This window comes from Myxine glutinosa, chromosome 3 (genome assembly GCF_964187855.1).
Source record: "Myxine glutinosa chromosome 3, kmMyxGlut1.1, whole genome shotgun sequence".
Lineage (NCBI taxonomy): Eukaryota > Metazoa > Chordata > Myxini > Myxiniformes > Myxinidae > Myxine > Myxine glutinosa.
In genome coordinates this window covers 162,394,216-162,412,976 of record NC_136263.1, presented here as the reverse complement: position 1 = coordinate 162,412,976, position 18,761 = coordinate 162,394,216, and the positions used below count along the sequence as shown (strand labels likewise).

The 18,761-nt window shown below is 42.2% G+C and overlaps 1 protein-coding gene across 1 annotated transcript in view; it reads right to left on the bottom strand.

Annotated features, from left to right (window-relative positions):
* LOC137423085 (serine/threonine-protein kinase N2-like) overlaps positions 1-18,761 on the bottom strand; it is a 173,791-nt gene that overhangs the window by 112,742 nt on the left and 42,288 nt on the right. Inside the window, exons 2-5 of the mRNA XM_068109882.2 lie at positions 11,236-11,364; positions 5,725-5,899; positions 4,497-4,651; positions 4,029-4,158 (exon numbers count right to left, since the gene is read on the bottom strand). Of these exons, the coding sequence (XP_067965983.2) occupies positions 4,029-4,158; positions 4,497-4,651; positions 5,725-5,899; positions 11,236-11,364 (589 nt within the window). The remainder of the gene's footprint in view (positions 1-4,028; positions 4,159-4,496; positions 4,652-5,724; positions 5,900-11,235; positions 11,365-18,761) is intronic.

The following is an 18,761-nucleotide window of genomic DNA, read 5'->3' as shown; positions in this document are numbered from 1 at the left end:
AAAGTGATGCAAACTGATATCGAACTCAATTCATGGACAGTACTGTGTTAGACTTCTGTACGTTTTCCAGAAGTATCTCTTTATTTTGCACATTAGCCAATTTTTTTTTAACAAAAACAAAACTTAAATTACGACTGGGATTACAGACAGTAAAATTACAGTTCAGTACTTCGTGTAACCCCCACGAGCATTCAGGAGAGCACGTACACGTTGAGGCATGCTGTTCATGGGATTTGCCAAGGTTTGGACAGGAATCGCTTGCCATGCAGTGACAATAGCCTGCTGCAATTCACGCACAGAGGTCGGCTGCTGGTCCAAGTGGTCGATTTGACGCGTTAATTCTGCCCACAAGTTCTCTATCGGATTCATATCCGGGGACATGGCAGGCCACTCCATATGCTCTACACCACGGTCAGCAAGAAAGTGTTAGATCATGCGAGCACGATGAGGCCGTGCATTGTCATCTTGGAAGAAAAAGTTTCCTCGAAAGGCTGCACGAGCAAATGGAAGCAATGTTTCTTCCAGAATGGCCCTGTACTTGAACTGGTTCAGGTTTCCATTCAGAACAACCAGGTCAGTTTTGCCCCTTGCTTGAAAAGCAGCCCAAACGGTCACCCCACCACCTCCAGCTTGGACTCTTGGCACTATACAATCTTTGTTGTAGGCTTCATGCACTTGTCTGCGCACTCGGACGCGGCCATCTTGACGATAGACCAGAAATCTAGACTCGTCACTGAAGATCACGTGATTCCAGTGTCCTGGCTGCCATTGACGGTGCTCTCTGGCCCACTGCAATCGGTGCTGCCGGTGTTGTCTGGTCAGGCGTGGCTTTCTCAGGGGACGCCTGGCACGATAGCCTGCTTGAACCAGTCGTTGGTTGACTGGCCTTCTGGATACAGGCACATTTGTCAGTTGCTGCCACTCAGCCCTAAGCCGATTAGCTGACTTGGTACGGCCATTGCGGATTAACTGGTGCAGCTGGCGATCATCCCTCCTTGTGGTTGTGCGGGGACGTCCTGGCCTCGGTATTGGAGTAGGGACACCCCTCTGAGCATTTCGTTTCAGGATCTTTGACACCTGACCTTGAGTGATGCCATACTGCCGAGCAATAGCACGCTGTTTCATGCCGTAATTTCGTAAAGCCACCACTCCATGACAAACAGCATTGTCGAGTTGACGGACCATCTCCAGAGGAAGCGGCAATAACTTTTGGAGACGTGTAGCAGTTGTTTTCCACTAATACAGAAAGCAACAACCCTTATATACCCGATTGTGAAGCCAATCGTCAAATGTACCTGTCCGTACATTTTGCCACGCCACCTGTGATATAATCCTGTTGTTGACTTCTTGCTGCGACAGACAATCAGTGACATGGTTCTTTTAACAAATAAATCACCAAAGTGTAAAAGAAACTCACCAGATTGATATACTGAGTTAAGAAAGTAAACCCAAGTCAAGAAAAAAAAAAAATTCCATATTAAATGCCAAGTTTGTATATATCGCTTTTCACCCGATCTCTCAACGGTGAAGAATCACTTAGGAATTAAATCATTCTCGCATCTCAATCCATATTCAGATCTTCACCAAAATCGAATCGATTATACCTTGTCACACACCCAACCTGTCCACCAAGTATCGTCCAAATCCGGCCATAACTTTTTGAGATATTGTGCTATACATCAGTTTCAGCCCTATCCCTCAGTGGTGAAGAATTACTTGAAATATTCTCTCTCTGATCCAGATTCAGATATTCACCAAAATTGAATCAATTCTTCCTTGTCACACACCCAACCTCTCCACCAAGTTTCGTCCGAATCCATCCAAAACTCTTTGAGATATCTTGTTCATAGACAAACAAACAGACAGACAAACAGACAAACACGGGTGAAAACATAACCTCCATCCACCTTTGGTGGTGGAGGTAAAAAGACATTTTATTTGCATTCATAAGGAAACCTATACCATACAAGATAAATAGACCGATCAATCAAGTTCATATTGGTATTTTATAGATAAAGCACAGGCGGTGTGGATTCATCACAATCCAATTTGCTATTTTACACATTTTTATGGTACCCTCATTAGGTCAAATGGTCAAAACACACACTGAGCATCATTAAGAGATTACGTAAAGTTGGAAGGCTGAGCTAAATTTAAGAAGCTTATGAATTTGAGCGCTAGGATCCAATAAACAAGCTGTCATTCATCGTCTAGCTCTAGATTGTCCGTTCCTCAGCTATGCCATGCTTGGCTGTCTTTCACTCAACATGTCCACATCCCAGCAGAGTGTTTTGGTGACAAGGTCCTGGAATAAACAATCCTCAAGGAAACACAAAAAAGCTCTTCAAGCAATATCAAACCCGATCAGTATTTAGTCTTTTGTACTATGAATGAATGAATGAATGAATGAATGATCGTTTTAAGGCCATTTTCCCCGCTAGAGCGGGGGTTAGCCCTGCGGGCCCCATGACAACATGGTTCCCTGTTTGAGGCAATGTTTTTATGGCCGGATGCCCTTCCTGACGCCAACCCTTAGTCACGCTCTTACGATGCGCAGGGATATGGTGTACCTATTCCAAACCAGGGTACACACCGGGATCATTCATCCCAGCAAGCTGGTACTCAATTTGCCGACCTCGGAAGGATGACAGGCTGAGTCAACCCCCCTGGCGTTAATTCAGCGATCGACCGGGATTCGAACTCAGGATCCTCGGATCCCAAGCCGGCGCCCTAACCGCTAACTATACAGGACTATACAGAACTATACAGAACCTAACTATTTTAAAAAAAAACCAAAAAAAAAACCACCTTTAGAGGCCATTTTTCCCCGCAAGCGGGGGTTGGCCTTTTTCGGGAACTGTGGTTGTTGTTGTTTTTCGGTCCCCTTTTTGAAGCAATGTTTTACGGCCGGATGCCCTTCCTGACGCCAACCCTTTTTGCCGCCTTTAACGACAAGCAGGGAATTACCAGTGAACTGGTACTCAATTTGCCGACCTCGGAAGGATGACAGGCTGAGTCAACCCCCCTGGCGTTAATTCAGCGATTGACCGGGATTCGAACCCAGGATCCTAGGATCCTTAGCCGGCACCCTAGCCACTAGCCCAACACCAGGGATTGCTTTTTTGTTTTTGTTTTACAGAACCTAACTATACAGAACTATATTTTGCATTTCCTTGTGGCCTAGTTCATACCTATCTCTATCACTATAGTAAAATTTAATGGAGGTTGATTATTGTTTTGAATATGGTATACTTCATTAAAACATGAGGAGGAATGAAAACCAGGGAAAAATAAGTTTTCTACTTTTTGCCTCCTTCCTCCTCCAAATGAACGTGTATTTATTAGTACGTCTTGTTTTACATACATGATACGAGAGCGCTTGGTCTCAAATTGCAAGAGAAGCCATGTGTAACAGAGATGAACCCACAGAAAACGCCTTCGCAAAACCCCAGATTTGCCATTTTGGCACTTCCTGTATACATATGCCTTGGGGTGAAGGCTTCTTCCTCTTCTTATTATATTGCATTGTGTGCATTGCAGTCTGGAATAAGTTGGCTAGTTGATACCATAACTCGATTCAGGCAATATTGGGGGACTAGGGGGAGAGGTAACTGTTTAACCTATTGTCAGTAGAGGTCACACAATTCCTTTTATTTTTGGCATTCTGACAAACCAAGTAGCAGCGATTCCAGAAGAGATGTGGCCTGGATGTCATTCACATGGAATCACATGGCTGGCCAGCTCAACAGTCATGTGACTGGATGTGAATCACATGGCAGCCAAAGTGGTTGGTCAGGCCTCTCGTTCTAGGCTGTCGTTGACTTGAGAAATGAATGCAGAGCTAAAAATATAAGCAAGCAAATACATGATAATAGACAGATCTATATATAGGATAGCTAAACTCAAAGCTGATACCACAGCATAGTTGGTAATCAAATCAGAGCTCGACTGAGATGATGAAACCTGCAACGGGTCAGAAATGTGAGAAGGTGGATGGGAGTCCAGATCAAGTTGCAGTAATTGCCTACCAATGCCGTCGTTGCCATCGGCGGAGAGCTCACTTTCCTGCGTCGATTTCAGGATATGCATGCGTATTATTTCGATCTTTGTCTTGCTGTCCTGCAACATTTGCTGCGCAGTCACCAGCATCTTGCGGTCCTGCGTCCCAAAAATAAACATGGTGCGAAGAGCTCAGCGATAGATTCAACACCAAGCTGTTTCATCCACATGGCAATAACTTCCAAATTCAACATGTCCCTACTGACACGTGTCTCGTACAGAGTGAAGTTAAACGTTTGTCATGAGCCACTCACAATTCAATAGGTAACCTTAGGTAATGTGTGCAGAAGTGGTCAGTCAAAAGTTAGAATTGCAACTTTTAAGATAATGAAACGCTATCCTGTCACTTCTGACATTCATTCATAAGTGTGCCTTTTCAAAAGACTTTTGGAAATCACACAACCACTCCTAATGACTAAATTCAAGCTCAATCCCACCTTGGAAGCTCCGTTGGAGTACATTTGAATCATGTTCTCGGCACCTTGTTTAACTTTCATCTCGATGTTCAATTGCTTCTCCAACGCACCCAAACGGCTGTTCATCGGTGCAGACCCGGTGTCACGTCTTCCTGTATCTGGAGATTTGGGCTCATCTAGATGAGAAAAAGGAATAACAATATTAGGGTGGTGCGCCCCACTGAACAGAGACCTTTTCCTTTTCTTGAAAAGTAAAAATCAACGTTCAGTTTGTAATGTGAGCAGCTTTAAAAGTGCAAGTCATCAGGTGCACTCAATACCAGACAATGCAGAACACAATTGGTTGCGGCTTTACATGTGCTGTGCAGGATGGGATCAGAGCTTGGAAAAATAGAAACTTTAGGATAGTGTATTTTATTACATCTATTTGACGAATGAATGAATGAAGAGGGTTTAAAAATAAATCCACTTTGCAACACAAGACCAGGAAGGACATTAGAGCTGTATACGTACTTACATCAATACTGCAGATGACCAGATACATTGCCCCCTTCAAAAAAAAGTGGATGAAAAAAAAAGAAGAAAAAAAAGGTGTGGTACGGATAACAGCAACAGGAGCTAAACGTCAAAAGGCAGCATATTTACAGACTACCAAAGGATACGGGGGAGGGGTGGACATACTTATACGCAAAGAGGAATCAAGTAAAAAAAACGAGAGCGAAGTCGATGGCGTGCCATCGCAAATCCCTACATGTCCCACCTAAAACAAAGTTGAAAGATGGGAAAAAGTTCCAACAGGAATAACCCAATATCAGATTTTGAGTTTAATGTTTTTTTTCAATTTTGACCCCTGTAACTCAACGTCCACATGAACCGGGGGTCAAATCCAAAAAATCGTTACATATGTCATGCGTCGCCAAATGTTGATTGCATATACAAAGTTTCATCAAAAAATGTTTGAAAATGTGCTCCCGATTTAATTTTTTGATGTGACCTTTTGACCCCACCCCAAGGAACAGCGCCAAAAATGATACTGCTCTCACACCATCTTGCCATGTGTTGATCAAAACTACAAAGTTTGGCGAATTTGTGCACAATTATTTAGGAGATAGCGTAACAGATGGAAGGTTTTTTTTTTCAAAAAGCGTGGGAATAACGAGTAACAACAAATGTTTTATGATTAATATGCAGTACAGTGGGGGGGTTTTTTTTGTACACAACAAAGGTAAAGCGGTCCATTTATTACTACCTAAAAGATCATCTGCATCTTTGACGACAATGTGTGCATCTAGTTCCTGCAGCTGCTGATGAAGTTGCTCGATCTTCTTGGCAGAGCTCTTTAATAAATTCTCCACGTTTGCAAGTTGCTTCTTGTCTGTAGTCACCCTCCGCAAATTCTCCGTACCTTCCTTTATCTTCAACTCCTGCAGGAGAGCAATCTCAGGTGAGAAACCTGACCGGGCATATCACTTCCCAGTACTACGTTTATTCCTCAAGCCCACCTTCTTCACATCATGCATCCATGACGAAATTCACATCAAATTGCGAGTAAGGCCCAATATAAAATGTACACTAAATGTTTTTTTTTTTAAAGAATTGCAAAATTTGCCTGTTACTAGGTCCGTTTCGTGATTTCAAGGACAAATCAGAATCGGACAACGATATACAATGGACAATTAACACATCACTGCATACTGCATCACTCAAAACCTCAACCACTTGGACAGACGCGAGTGCACTCGCATTGCCAGTAATCCTTAGCAACCCTGTCCTCAAAGCAAAAGTAACATTGGCTTGGCTGGGAATTTTAAAAGCAATGTTTATTTCAAAATGCTTTACGTGGGAAGTTGCCTACCCAGGGATTCTTTGTTGTAGATCATATGACGTTTACTCCCCCACTGATCCAAGTGACCTCTCACCTTCCTTAAACCTCTAAACTAACAACCCAGCTAAATAATTATTGAAAAATAAAGAAGAATTCAAATCAAACTAGAACAGCACGCAGTAGAAAGCATACCACCACCACGTGGAACAGTTTACGTTTTGTATCCCAGAGTAGACCAGAAAATCAAAATACAGAATCACATTTAGTCAAAATTATCCATCCACAACTTTGAGATATCCTGCTATGTATAATTTTTGGCCCTATCTCCCAATGGTGAAGAATCACTAAAAATTATACGAGCCAGATCCAGATCTTCACTAAAATTGAATCGATTCTTCCTTGTCTCACACACAACCTGTCCACCAAGTTTCGTCCAAATCCATCTGTAACTTTTTGAAAAATGCTGCTCTATGTTGGTTTTAGCCCTATCACTCAATGGTGAAGAATCACTTAAAAATTAAATAATTCTCATATCCGAATCCATATTCAGATCTTCACCAAAATCGAATCGATTAGTCCTTGTCAGACACCCAACCTGTCCACCATGTTTAATTCAAATCCATCCATAACTTTTTGAGATGTCCTGCTATGTATCGTTTTTGGCCTGATCTCCCAATGGTGAAGAATCACTTAAAAAATTCTACTAACCGGATCCAAATCGGGATCTTCACCAAAATCTAATCATTTCGTCCTTGTCACATACGCTACCTTTCTGTCAAATTTCGTCCGAATCCATCCACAACTTTTTGAGATATCTTGTATGGCCACCGAATCACGTGACCCATGACGTCATAAAAAAAAATTCTCAATCAATTTATCCCAAGATGATGCTCAAAAAATTTCATCCTAATCGGATGAAGTTTTGTACTTGTCGAATTTTGACGTCATAATAGAGGCATAATGGACCTCAGAACTCGATGGTGTCTCAGAACAGGGATGACATCCTCATTCAAATTTTTTTTTTTTTTTGGATACAGAATCGAGGCTCTTGTAAGAGCTAACACATTGAACATGAAAACATGCACAGACACACAAAACATGCAATGAAGGGAGCGGGAGACAAGAGGTGAGAGAGGAAAGCACACAAGCACAACAACAGAAGAGAACAGAGATGCCGGTAGATCTGTGGAAGGGGGAGGGCTGGGGGAGGAGGGAGGGGTACATGGTACAAAGCAAATTAACACTTCTAGGAACACCAGGAAAGAAGCTGGGGAGTGAAAGAGGCGGATTTGGGGAGTTTTAAAGGGGGTAGAAAAGATCAAGGTTTTGGATGGGGGAAGATAAGAGATGGTGGTGAACAGCTGTTTAAAGACCTGGAGGAGAGGAGAGGGATTGAAGAGAGTGTGGGAGTTTGTTCAGAGGCGGGAGAAAAGAGCAATGAAGGAGCGAAGGTGAGCAGTCTTGATTTTGGCAGTTTCACCAGAAGAGGGTTGCTGGCAGATCTTGTGTGTCCTGCAGGAATATTTGGGGGACAGAGCACAGACAGAGCTGGGGGAGCAAGGCTGGAGTCGGTAGAAGCCAGAAAGACCACCTATCTGCCTGCGGTGAGAGAGAGAGAGAGAAAGGCCCTCAGAATCAGCTTCATCGCTTGAGATTCAAACGATTCTGAATGCTTTGGTTTCAACCGCGTGAAGTCGAGCTAGATGTGAGGCAGGAGCACCAGCCCAGAGGGGAGAGCAGTATTCCAATGAGCTGCGGATGAAAGCTTTGTATGTGGTGAGGAGCTCAGAAGTGCCCAGAAAGGACTTCGCATGACAGAGGATGCCCAGTTGGTGAATGGCTTTGGAGGCCAACTTGGAAATGTGGTTTTCGCAGGAAAGATCGTGGCAGTGATTGAGACCCAAAAGGTTGAGTGACAGAACTGCTTGGAGAGAATTGTTCGGAAAGTAGATGGGAGGGTTGTCCAGTCGGTCTTTTCGGGGAGACATAGTAAGAGTGTGAGATTTGTCAGGATTGAAAGACATGTTACACTTGTTTGACCAGTCTGTGATTTTGTCCAGGTCTGCAGAGAGTGAGGAGGCTGCAGACATCCGATCTGAGGGATGAGGTATGGAGCGGCAGAGAGTGGAGTCATCAGCAAAGAGATAGAGAGGATTTTCCATAGAATCGGAGAGATCATTGATGAAGATCAGAAAAAGCACAGGGCCCAGAACACTGCCTTGGGGAACTCCATCCTGAACAGGAAGGGGAGATGAGAGAAAACCATTCAGGCCACACGTTGACTACGACCAGAGAGGAAGTCCACAAGCCATGCATGGAGATTTCCATGGATACCATCGGAGGAGAGTTTGGTGAGCAGAGCGGGGTGCCAGACAGTATCGAAGGCAAGTGATACGTCAAGGGAGACAGCTCCGATTTCCTGTTTGGCATCAAGGACCTGCATCCATTGTTGAAACAGCAGAAGCAGCATGTCCAGAGTGGAATGACCTGATATTAATCCAAATTGATGATCCGAGAACAAGCCAATGGAGAAGAGGAAGGATTTGATGTCAGAAGCGATGACCGATTCCACGACCTTGTTGATTATTGGGAGCCGGCTGATTGGTCTGTAGTTCCAAGGATCTTTTTTTGCACCTTTCTTGTGTAAAACGGTAATGTTGGCTGATTTCCAAGCAGATGGCAGATGGCACATGACCTTGAGCAAAAGAGGGTGAATAGAATTGAGAGAGGGTGTGAAAGAGCGGCAGAGCAGGATTTTAGGACCCGTGGGCTGATGCCGTCTGGTCCAGTTGCAGAATCAGCGTCGAGGTTTGACAGAAACTTCTCCACCTTGTCAGGAGAGAAGGACACAGAGTCCAGGAGCAGCTGGGTTTGACTGGGTAAGGTGGGTGCAGAGAGAGATGTGTTTGGGACACAAGATTTTGAGGCAAAGACAGAGTTGAGGTATTCGGCTTTGACACGTGCGGTGTCAGCTGTGTAGCCATTTGAGGTAAGGGAGGGGATGGAGGGGGAACAAACACCAGAAACAGATTTGACCAGATGTCACCAGGATTTGGAGGAAGGAGACAGGTTTGAGAGTTCAGTCTTGAGAGTGGAGAGATCGTGCTTCCTGGCTCTCCTGAGGGTAGACACACACTTGTTCCGAGCTCTGTGAAAGAAATTCTCCATGGAGAGTTCTTTCCAATGAGGCATGTCTCAATCTTTTCTACACAGCGCTTTTGGAGATATAGAGGGGCAACGTTTATCAGTTTCTCCAAGATGGCGCCTGCACCACGTGACCTATGACGTCATAATTACCATTCAAAGATTCTACAGGTGGAGTCGCTCCCTTGGTGAAAATTTCCTACAAATCGGTCCAACTATTGCAAAGATTATGGTTTTTAAAGGAAATAAATCCGAAAATGATAGTGGCGCAGTCACATGGCCTGAGAAAAAAAAGTATTGAGTTTCTTCTTCTTCCAACAACAACGACGACTTCTGGCTCCTGGACCGTACAACCAATCATGTTGAAATTATAAACACTTATTCCCCTTGATGAAAGCTACATTGCATTAAAGTTTTATGTCAATCAATGCAGCGGTTCAAGAGGTAGGTTTTTAAGATTTTCGTTCAATTATTTATTGATGCTAAACCATTTGACTTGACGCAAATTCCAAAAGGCCATTTGAGCTTCCTGACATGGGGAACATGTGTAAAGTTTCCACTCGATATCTTCAAAAATGAGGGAGGAGATGGGTTTTAAAGTTTATGCTTTAAAACTCCTAAACCATGTGCATATGACAAAATTGTCCAGGGAGTTTTTTGTTTGTCTTGGGCATGCGATCATACCTGCAAGGTTTGGGCTCGATCTGTTCAGCCGTTTAGGAGGAAAAGGGTTTTTAGTGTTTTTCATGAAAAACAATATGGAGGCCAAACCATGTGACCTACGATTTTTTGGTTTCTGAATTTATTTTCACTTAGGTCATGCACAAAAAATATCATATTCGTAGCATCAAGCATTCCATTTGTCGAATTCTAACCACATAACGTTAGCACTTTTGATATTCTAGAATCTAGATGAACATATTTTTGGTCCGAATGCAAAGTTCGTTAGAAGGAGCCATGATTCCATTTTTTCCATTGAACCGTTTTGGGGATATAGAAGGGCAAAGTTTAAAGTTTTTTCCCAAGATGGCGCCCACACCACGTGACCTATGATGTCATAGTTAGCAGTAAAAAAAAAAAAAAAAATCTACAGGTCTAGCCAATCGCTTGTTTAAAGTTTTGGGCCAATCAGACCACGGTTGCAGAGAACGTTGATTTTAAAGTTTGTGGACATGGAAACGAGGGGGGGGGGGGGGTAGGGGGTGGGGGGTGGGAAGTAAAGTATGCAGAGGAAACCTAATAATATAGTAAATATAATCGTAACACTGCAATTCCTTTGTCATGACTGCAAAGCTACTGGATTGAAGGGGTGAAGGGGTATATGGTTGGCTCATTGTTGACTCAAAACATGTAGAATAAATCAGTGTCTGAATGCAATCTCTTCATTTCCATGTTGACAGACAGCTTAGAGACTTAGAGTGCTTCAAAGAAATTAATACTTACATTATATGCTAACAGGTATCCCATCCCAGGTCATACTATCCTCTTCAACTAAAGTATCAAACAAGCTCGGCGACGCAACTTTCGGTCTTGTTTGGTATTTGACCTTCTGCACCCACCCCGAGACCTAGGGGGCAAGGCCAAGTATTATAGTGTTCTTGCCATGTGGTGATCATAACTACCAAGTTTGGTGAATTTGCGCACAACCATTTAGGAGGAGACAGCGTGATAGACAGACTGAGAGGCAATTATACAACATCCCCCAGTTTTTGCTTTTTTTAAGCGTGGGGATAAAAATAGGCACAAGCATTTCACAAGTAATGCTTAACGAATATTAAAAGCCAAACGCACCTTGTGTATTTCACGCCTTATCTGATCCTTCTTCTCTTCCAGCATCTGTTGAACACTCGTGTCAGAAAAATCAAGGCCTTGTGGTAGACCCAGGCTGTGTGACTCCAACAGACTACAGAGAGAGTCGACCTGGAGGCACAAGTGTGTATGTGGGTCGAGAGAATAAAAACAAAACAACACTTGGGACATCATATCAATGGCAACGAATAACATAACAAAGTAAAGTAATGCTGTGAATAGACGAGTTTCTTTGTGAGACAAAGATTCTCCAAATCAACCTGACAACTAAACTATAGCCATACAGCCACTGTGCACAAAATTTAGGTCGGAACCTACCCTCAAAAGCCATAAATAAACCCAATTAATGCAGCTTTATTTGACAAAGATCAAATACCAAACCAAAAGGCCTATTTATTCTTCAACAAAATATACTGCAAATGGAAGCTTTCACATCGATTCCAAGAGGAAATGCAGATGAAAAAGCTAAATGAACTTCCCATCATGAGGACACATAATTTCATGATGTGAAAGCTCCTAATGGAGCAGCGCCAGGATCACGGTCTATAGTTCGAATACTTGGTAGGGTACTGCGAGAAAACAAAAACACAAATATAGTTTTTAACAGCGAGATTCTAATATGTACTACAGAGAGATCTTTAAGTAGGGGCAGGAGGTAGCTGCAAAGGTTTTTAAATAAAATGTCTATATTACCTTAAAGAAAGGGGCGTAGTCAGATTAATGGGGGCAGGAAGATAGGGAAGTGGCAAAAACAGATAGAGACAACTTCAAAGTCGATGGTATGCCATCACAAATCCCCGTGCTTTCCACCTAAACCAAACTTAAAAGATACAGTTCCAAAAGGAATGACCCAATATCAAATTTAGTCAATTATTTTCCCATTTTGACCCCTGTGACCCCAAGTCCTCATCCCCTGTGGTGAACCGTGGGTTAACTCAAGAAAATCGTTACATATTTCATGCGTATTCAAATGTTGATTGCATATACAAAGTTTCATTTAAAAATGTTTAAGGTGTGCCCTTAATTAATTTTTTGGGGTTTTGACTCAGGGGGCGGGACCAAAAATGACACTGATCTTGCACCTTTGTGCCACGTGGTGATAATAACTACCACGTTTGGTGAATTTCTGCACAACCGTTTAAGAGGAGATAGCGTGACGGACAGACAGAGCTGATTACAATATCCCCCCATTTTCTTCAAAAAGTGTAGGGATAAAACAATTTGCCATCAAAAAGGGGATGCGGGAGTATGCTTCACCACAATTCCAGATACAGAAAAAAAAAAAAAAAAATTCAATTATGGACGTCATTCCATTTTGAATGTCAACTGCACTGCAGGAGCCACAAAGTATCAAATTAACCGAGGAAGCTGACAGCAACAAGTTTCAGCTCTTACCCAAAGCGTGCCCGAATTCCCTTAGCCACCCGGTGTTCCGTTGCATGCAAATCCTCAGTCAAAGAAAATGAATGTACAACATGAAAAAAAAAAACATCAAAATATCATTTTGGTTCAAGTTCCAACATTTTTGGGTCAATTATGCATTTCAGCAAAACGACAGCAACGTTTCTCAAAATTACCCTCTTTATTACAAACAATTGTGTTATTCCAAGTGCACTCCTTGCTTGCACTAACTGAAGTCATGCAACCTTTTGAAAGAGATAATCCTTACTACTTGGTCTACCTTGAAATCTTTACTTTATGAGGGTCGTGTAGTGAATAATAGCATTTACACAGCTCATGCATTATTGAAAAGGAGCTGGGAGGAAGGAAAGGTGTCTTGGTAAAGGCGAGGCTGGAGGTGGCAATTCAAAACTGTGCGGAGAGGCAATGTGTGCGTAAACATGGAAGCTTGGCTGGAAAAGTATAATCTGTGCAGAGCAATGTCAAGGAGATGCTTGGAAACACAGGTACTCGAGTCATAATGCATTATGGGACTTTTGAAATGACGTAGGAAAGCAAATTAATTGCATTTCAAAGTTGGCCTCCAAAGCCGGATGTCGACAGGACATTTTCCATCGTACAAAGTCCTTTCTTGGCACACCTGAACTATCCAGTTTCCATATATCGAGTTTTCCCTCCTTGGAGTTCCCTTCAGTATCTATCTTCTCCAACCCATGCATTGCCTCCTGCCCACCATTCTTCCCCACAACCATTGTTTGTCCACCTCTCTCTGTCTTGGCCTTGGGCTCTGCTGTTAGTATTCACACCCTCTCTACTGTTCCTTTTGTCCTGTTGTGTCCTGATCCGTTCAGCAAACTAGCACTAGCTCTTCCACGAGCCTTGACTAGGAATACAAAAAAACAAAAAAAACAGGCCTTTTCCGCATGCGTTATGTACAGTGCGCGTTTTCAGCTCAACGACTCAGCACCGGGGCACTTTTAACCTGCCATTACTAGAGCAAAATCTGTAAGTGAAATGTGTTTAAAATTTAATTTTCAGAATTTAGACAAAGGAGTGGCAATTTCAAAATGGATAACCATAATTAGTGTGTTAAACTGTTCATGGATGCAAATTGGACTCTCGGAAATATGCATCGGCCAACGATATATCATATCTCACACACACACACACACACAGAAGAAAGCAAGCGCGAGTGGGACATAACGCATGATGCGAACAACCGAGGGAGCTACCGGGAAGCATCGAGTGGTGCAACGGAAGCCCCATTCATGACGCTCCATGGGGAGAGTGTGTTGGAGGGTATTAAAAAACATTTCTGAACAAAGTGTCCCAGAATCCAAATGGAGAAAGCTCTGTGACGTCTGTGCGGATGCACCAGGCAGCCGGGGTGCGTCCTGCTAAGATAGACGGGTGCAATTTCCCCCAAAAGAAGCAGAGTCCTGCATCAAAGCGCAAAGCTACAACGATGCTGCCCGTCTCAAAGGAAAGATCCAAGCAGGATAGCAATGAAAAAAACTAATGAAAGCTGGAATGCTAAGGGGAGCGGGAAAGTCCTTCCACACAGAAGGTGCTCTGCATCTAAAGCGAGGGGGGATGGGCAGTCAAGAAGCTACAACACAAACAGATACAAATGATAATGGGCAGAAGGATGAAGAGGGATGAAGGGACAGAGGAGAGGAGGCAGAAGAGGAGGGGGAGAATGATGAACAACAAGGTGATCAGGAAAAGGAACTGGCAAATAAGATAGAGGAGGTGCGAATGACACCAACTGAAAAAGACAACGACTAATTTGACAACATAATAATAAATGCACAAAATCACTAATCAGCAGAATGAACAGATCTTTTTTTATATAATACCAAAATCATCCCCACTGAAAGAAATTAACATAATGCATTTTACAGCAGCACTACTCATTCAGGAATAAAAATAACAACAAAACACCACAAGAAAAGAACAGGTTCCACAAATAAAAACCAAGCACCATCGTGGAAGCAACGACTCGAGAGACGAAGGGAGATACTCAGAAAGGAGACAGGACAAATACAGCAATTCCAAAGAGGAATTCAAAGCCCAAAACTAAGGAGGAGAACACAAAAAATAAAATAAAAATATAAAATTGAAGACAAAGACCTGGAGGTAATGGTTGCTGAAAACAGTAAAAATCAAAATGATAGCAAGGAAAATAAAAAATAAAAACTGACGAGGATAACATGAGGAGAAAACAAGATCAGATGTTTGAAAACAACCTGAAAAGTTCCTACTGTGAACTAGGGAAACGGAAGCAGAATGTGTCATCCCCTCCTGAAAAGATGAACTGGAACGATTCTGGAAAGGAATTCATGAAGATCGAAAATAACACAATAAGGAGGCAGAGTGAATCCAAAACCTGGAACAGAAAAAGCAACATCTCGAGGAAATGCCCCCAGTAATAATTGATACGGAAAATATGAGCCAACAACTTGCAAAGATGGCAAACTTCAAAATCCCGGACCAAGATGAGAACCCAAACTTCTGTTTAAAGCAATTTGATGCTCTCCACGTTCACTATGCTTGAACATTGAATAAACATATCCAAGTGGATCAGGAAATGGATGAATGACTCACAAAAGGTAACACCTTCCTCTTCCCAAAATCTGAAGACACCCAAATACCCCACAAACACCAGCCAAATGATTACCTATCTACCAACAACAAAAACTTTTAACAGGAATCATCACAGAAACAATGTATTACCACCTAACACAATAAGGAGGCCAAGAGGCAGAACAGAAGGGATGCAAGAGAGGATATCATGGAAAAATAGACCACCTACTACTAAACAAGGCCATACTCGAAAATTGCAATACGAGAAGAACCAAATTATCCACAGCATGGATATATATAAAAAAAGCTTTTGACAGTGTCCCACATTTATGGATGATAAAGTGCATGCAAATGTTGGAGTACAGGGTCCAGACTATCTTGATACAACAACACAGGAGCTAGACAACGAAACATCTTACAAATACCTTGGAGTGGAAGAGGGCCACCAAATTTGTCATAAAAAATGTGCAAAACAATTGCCAAATAATACCTACGTAGAACGAGGCTGATCCTGAAAACATACCTTGCCCCAATGAACAAAATCAAAGCCATAAACAAACTAGAAGTTCCAGTATTCCAGTACAGCTGCGGAATTATAAACTGGCCACAAGTTGATATAAAAAAACTAGATATTAAAACAAGGGAACTCCTCACTATCCACAAAATGTTGTACAAAAATCAGTGCATCCCAAGAACGTACCTGCCAAGGAAAGGAGGAGGTGGCTGCCTGATGGAACTCCATCAAATGCACAGAGCGACGACTGCAGGATTAGCAGAGCACGTGAAAAGCTCAACAGACTACCAAATACAATTTGTGTATAAACATGAACACAACAAACCAGAAAAGGCATCTCTCATGCACCTTGCAAAAAAACTTCTAAAAATAGGTGTGATTAGAAGATGTCACACACCAAACCAGAACAGTAACAAATACAGCCCCAATAAGTTCAAAAAAGACAAAAGAAAAATACAAGATGAAATAGCAACAGATATATCGTGAGTGACAACTGGGAGAAAGACAAAAGCACAGAGGTATATAAAAAAAAAGAATTGGACAAATTGGGGAAAGACAAAGAAGGATCTCTGGGACGGATAACAAATCATTATTAATGCCCAAGATCAAGGACACTACACAAAGGGCTTTAACAATATGGCGGGACTGAGTCATTCGGACAAGTGTAGGTTCTGCAAGTTAGAAGCAGAAAGCATGAGTTACCTCCTATCTGGATGTAAAAAAAAACTCCACTGGCACATCTGCAGAGATTTCAATATCCCAGTTCTGCAAAACTCATGGAAACATGAACCAAAATAAATCATTGAAAACATGGGCGTAATGCTCACGTATGACCCGATGATCCCATCCAGCGTGAATATAGAAAACAAAGCATTGTAACCGGACATAGTACTCAGGAATAAAAAGGAAAATACCGAATTGCTGATAGAGATATCAGTATCGAGCAATTTTAGCCTAAATAATGTAGAAATCAAGAAAAAGATCAAATACCAGGACCTAAAAAATGAAGTGAAAAGATCTTGGAAGCAGAAGAGGGCTGAAATTGTACCAGTGATAATTGGAGCAACGAGAATGATAAAGAACCTTACAGAGATCTTAAAAACCATCACTGGGAACAATCATCATCATCATCATCATCATCATCATCTGGTCCATGTAGATCAGACATAATTATGGGAGCATTACCACAAACGAACTACAATGGGGTCATGAAATTAAAATTAGGTTAAGGCCAAAAACATTACAGTAACCGCAATAATGGGTTTTTATTCCCAATATTGATGCAAATTTTCATTCTCAAAGTCCCAGAAACGCTCTGAGATACAGTTCGGAAATTGGTAGTGCTGGAAGAAAAAGATTTTTTTTTTTTTTCTATATGGTGGTTTAGTATTATTAGAGGTCTAGGAAACTCTGGGGTACCATTAAAAAATAGGGGCATTATTTGTAGAAACACACCATACAACAGCTATAAGCCTACCTGTATCTTATAGGGGAGGCTTAAGTACACCTGGGGGTGGATGGGCAGGCTTCAAATGAATTCAAGCTACAGCGCAGAAGTGTTGAGTTTAATTCCTATCCTCATTGGCAACCATCTCTTCCTTCACAGACCAAATCTATTTTTTTCTGCTGCATTTATAACCTTTTATAACCCCTTGCTTAACGAGAAGAGTTAAAGGGGGGGAGGGGGGGGGGGAAGAAAAGAAAAGAGCATGAGCAAAGTTGCACCACACCCAACATGTACAGCTCTGAGAACAGATTTCCAATTAACTAAATTAGCACTGATTTGGTGTCATCAAAGAACTGAGGATTTATTTTCATTCATTCCCAAAGTGAGAAAGTGGTGGAGGGGGTGATGGGTCATATTTAGATAACAATGGGCACAGTACCATGTTGTTGTTGTTTGGTACTGTACACTGCTGGGGTTTTTTGGTTTTAGTGCTCATCTAACAGAAAATAAGGTAGAGGATAGGAAATAGAGCATGTGGGGGAGTATTGTCAGAGGTTGGAGGGTTGGGGGAGAGAAGGAAAGGGAAAGAAATTTGGAATGAAACGAGCAGGGGAAACATACGGGGGTTGAAGACAGGTGGATTGTATTAAAAGATTAGACCATTTTCACATTCCCCATATGCAGCCTGCCACTAATGCAGGAACTTGCACCTGCCATCTCAATGATGACATCAACAACAGAACATTAACGCTAATCATTGACTGTTCCGCACCATTCGCTCAACCACAAAGTGTCTCCACAAACTGCAGATCACGAAGCATCGCCATGTTTGATAAAATGAAATTAAATAGATAAAAACAACCAAACACATCATCGCATTGTCGACGTAGGCTTGACGATTGTAATGAGATGTGTGCCAATCCCATATTACAAGCACACCAGTCTTATGGGGAAGTATCTCAAGTATCGAATCTGAGAAGTCTGTGAAGCTATGCAACCCCAGACAATGGTGGCTTTGAACCGTTTTAAGCGGAAATCTTGTGCAGAATCTATATATATAAAACACAGTTTGTGTGTGTGTGTGTGTGTAATGTTACCGATAGACTCCGAAACGGAGAGGCTCACGTGCTTGATATTTGGCATAGACATGGCCATTGAGCCTGGGACGAACATGGCCTACCTCAAAATATTTGACGAGATCCATATTTTTAAAATTCATATTCACCTCAGCGCATTTCAGCGAGGAACATTATACACGGAATCTCAGCTGGTGCCAGAGCAGCTCGCTGATTCGCTCAGAGCGATCACGTGATGTTCCATCCCCGCCGCCAGACCACTGAACTGAAAATATTGTTGCGCATTTGTAATTGTTGTAAATATCACCCTCTGTAAGTGTAATGAATTCCTTGTAAATATCTCCGTTTGGTGTGTAAAGGTCAAAGGTCGTCCTCTTAGTTACTCTATATACATACACGCAGGCCACCATATACCCTTTTAAATAGTTATTTCTTTATTCTATGTGAGTTTAAGGCTCTGTTGCCCATTAGTTGACACTCCATT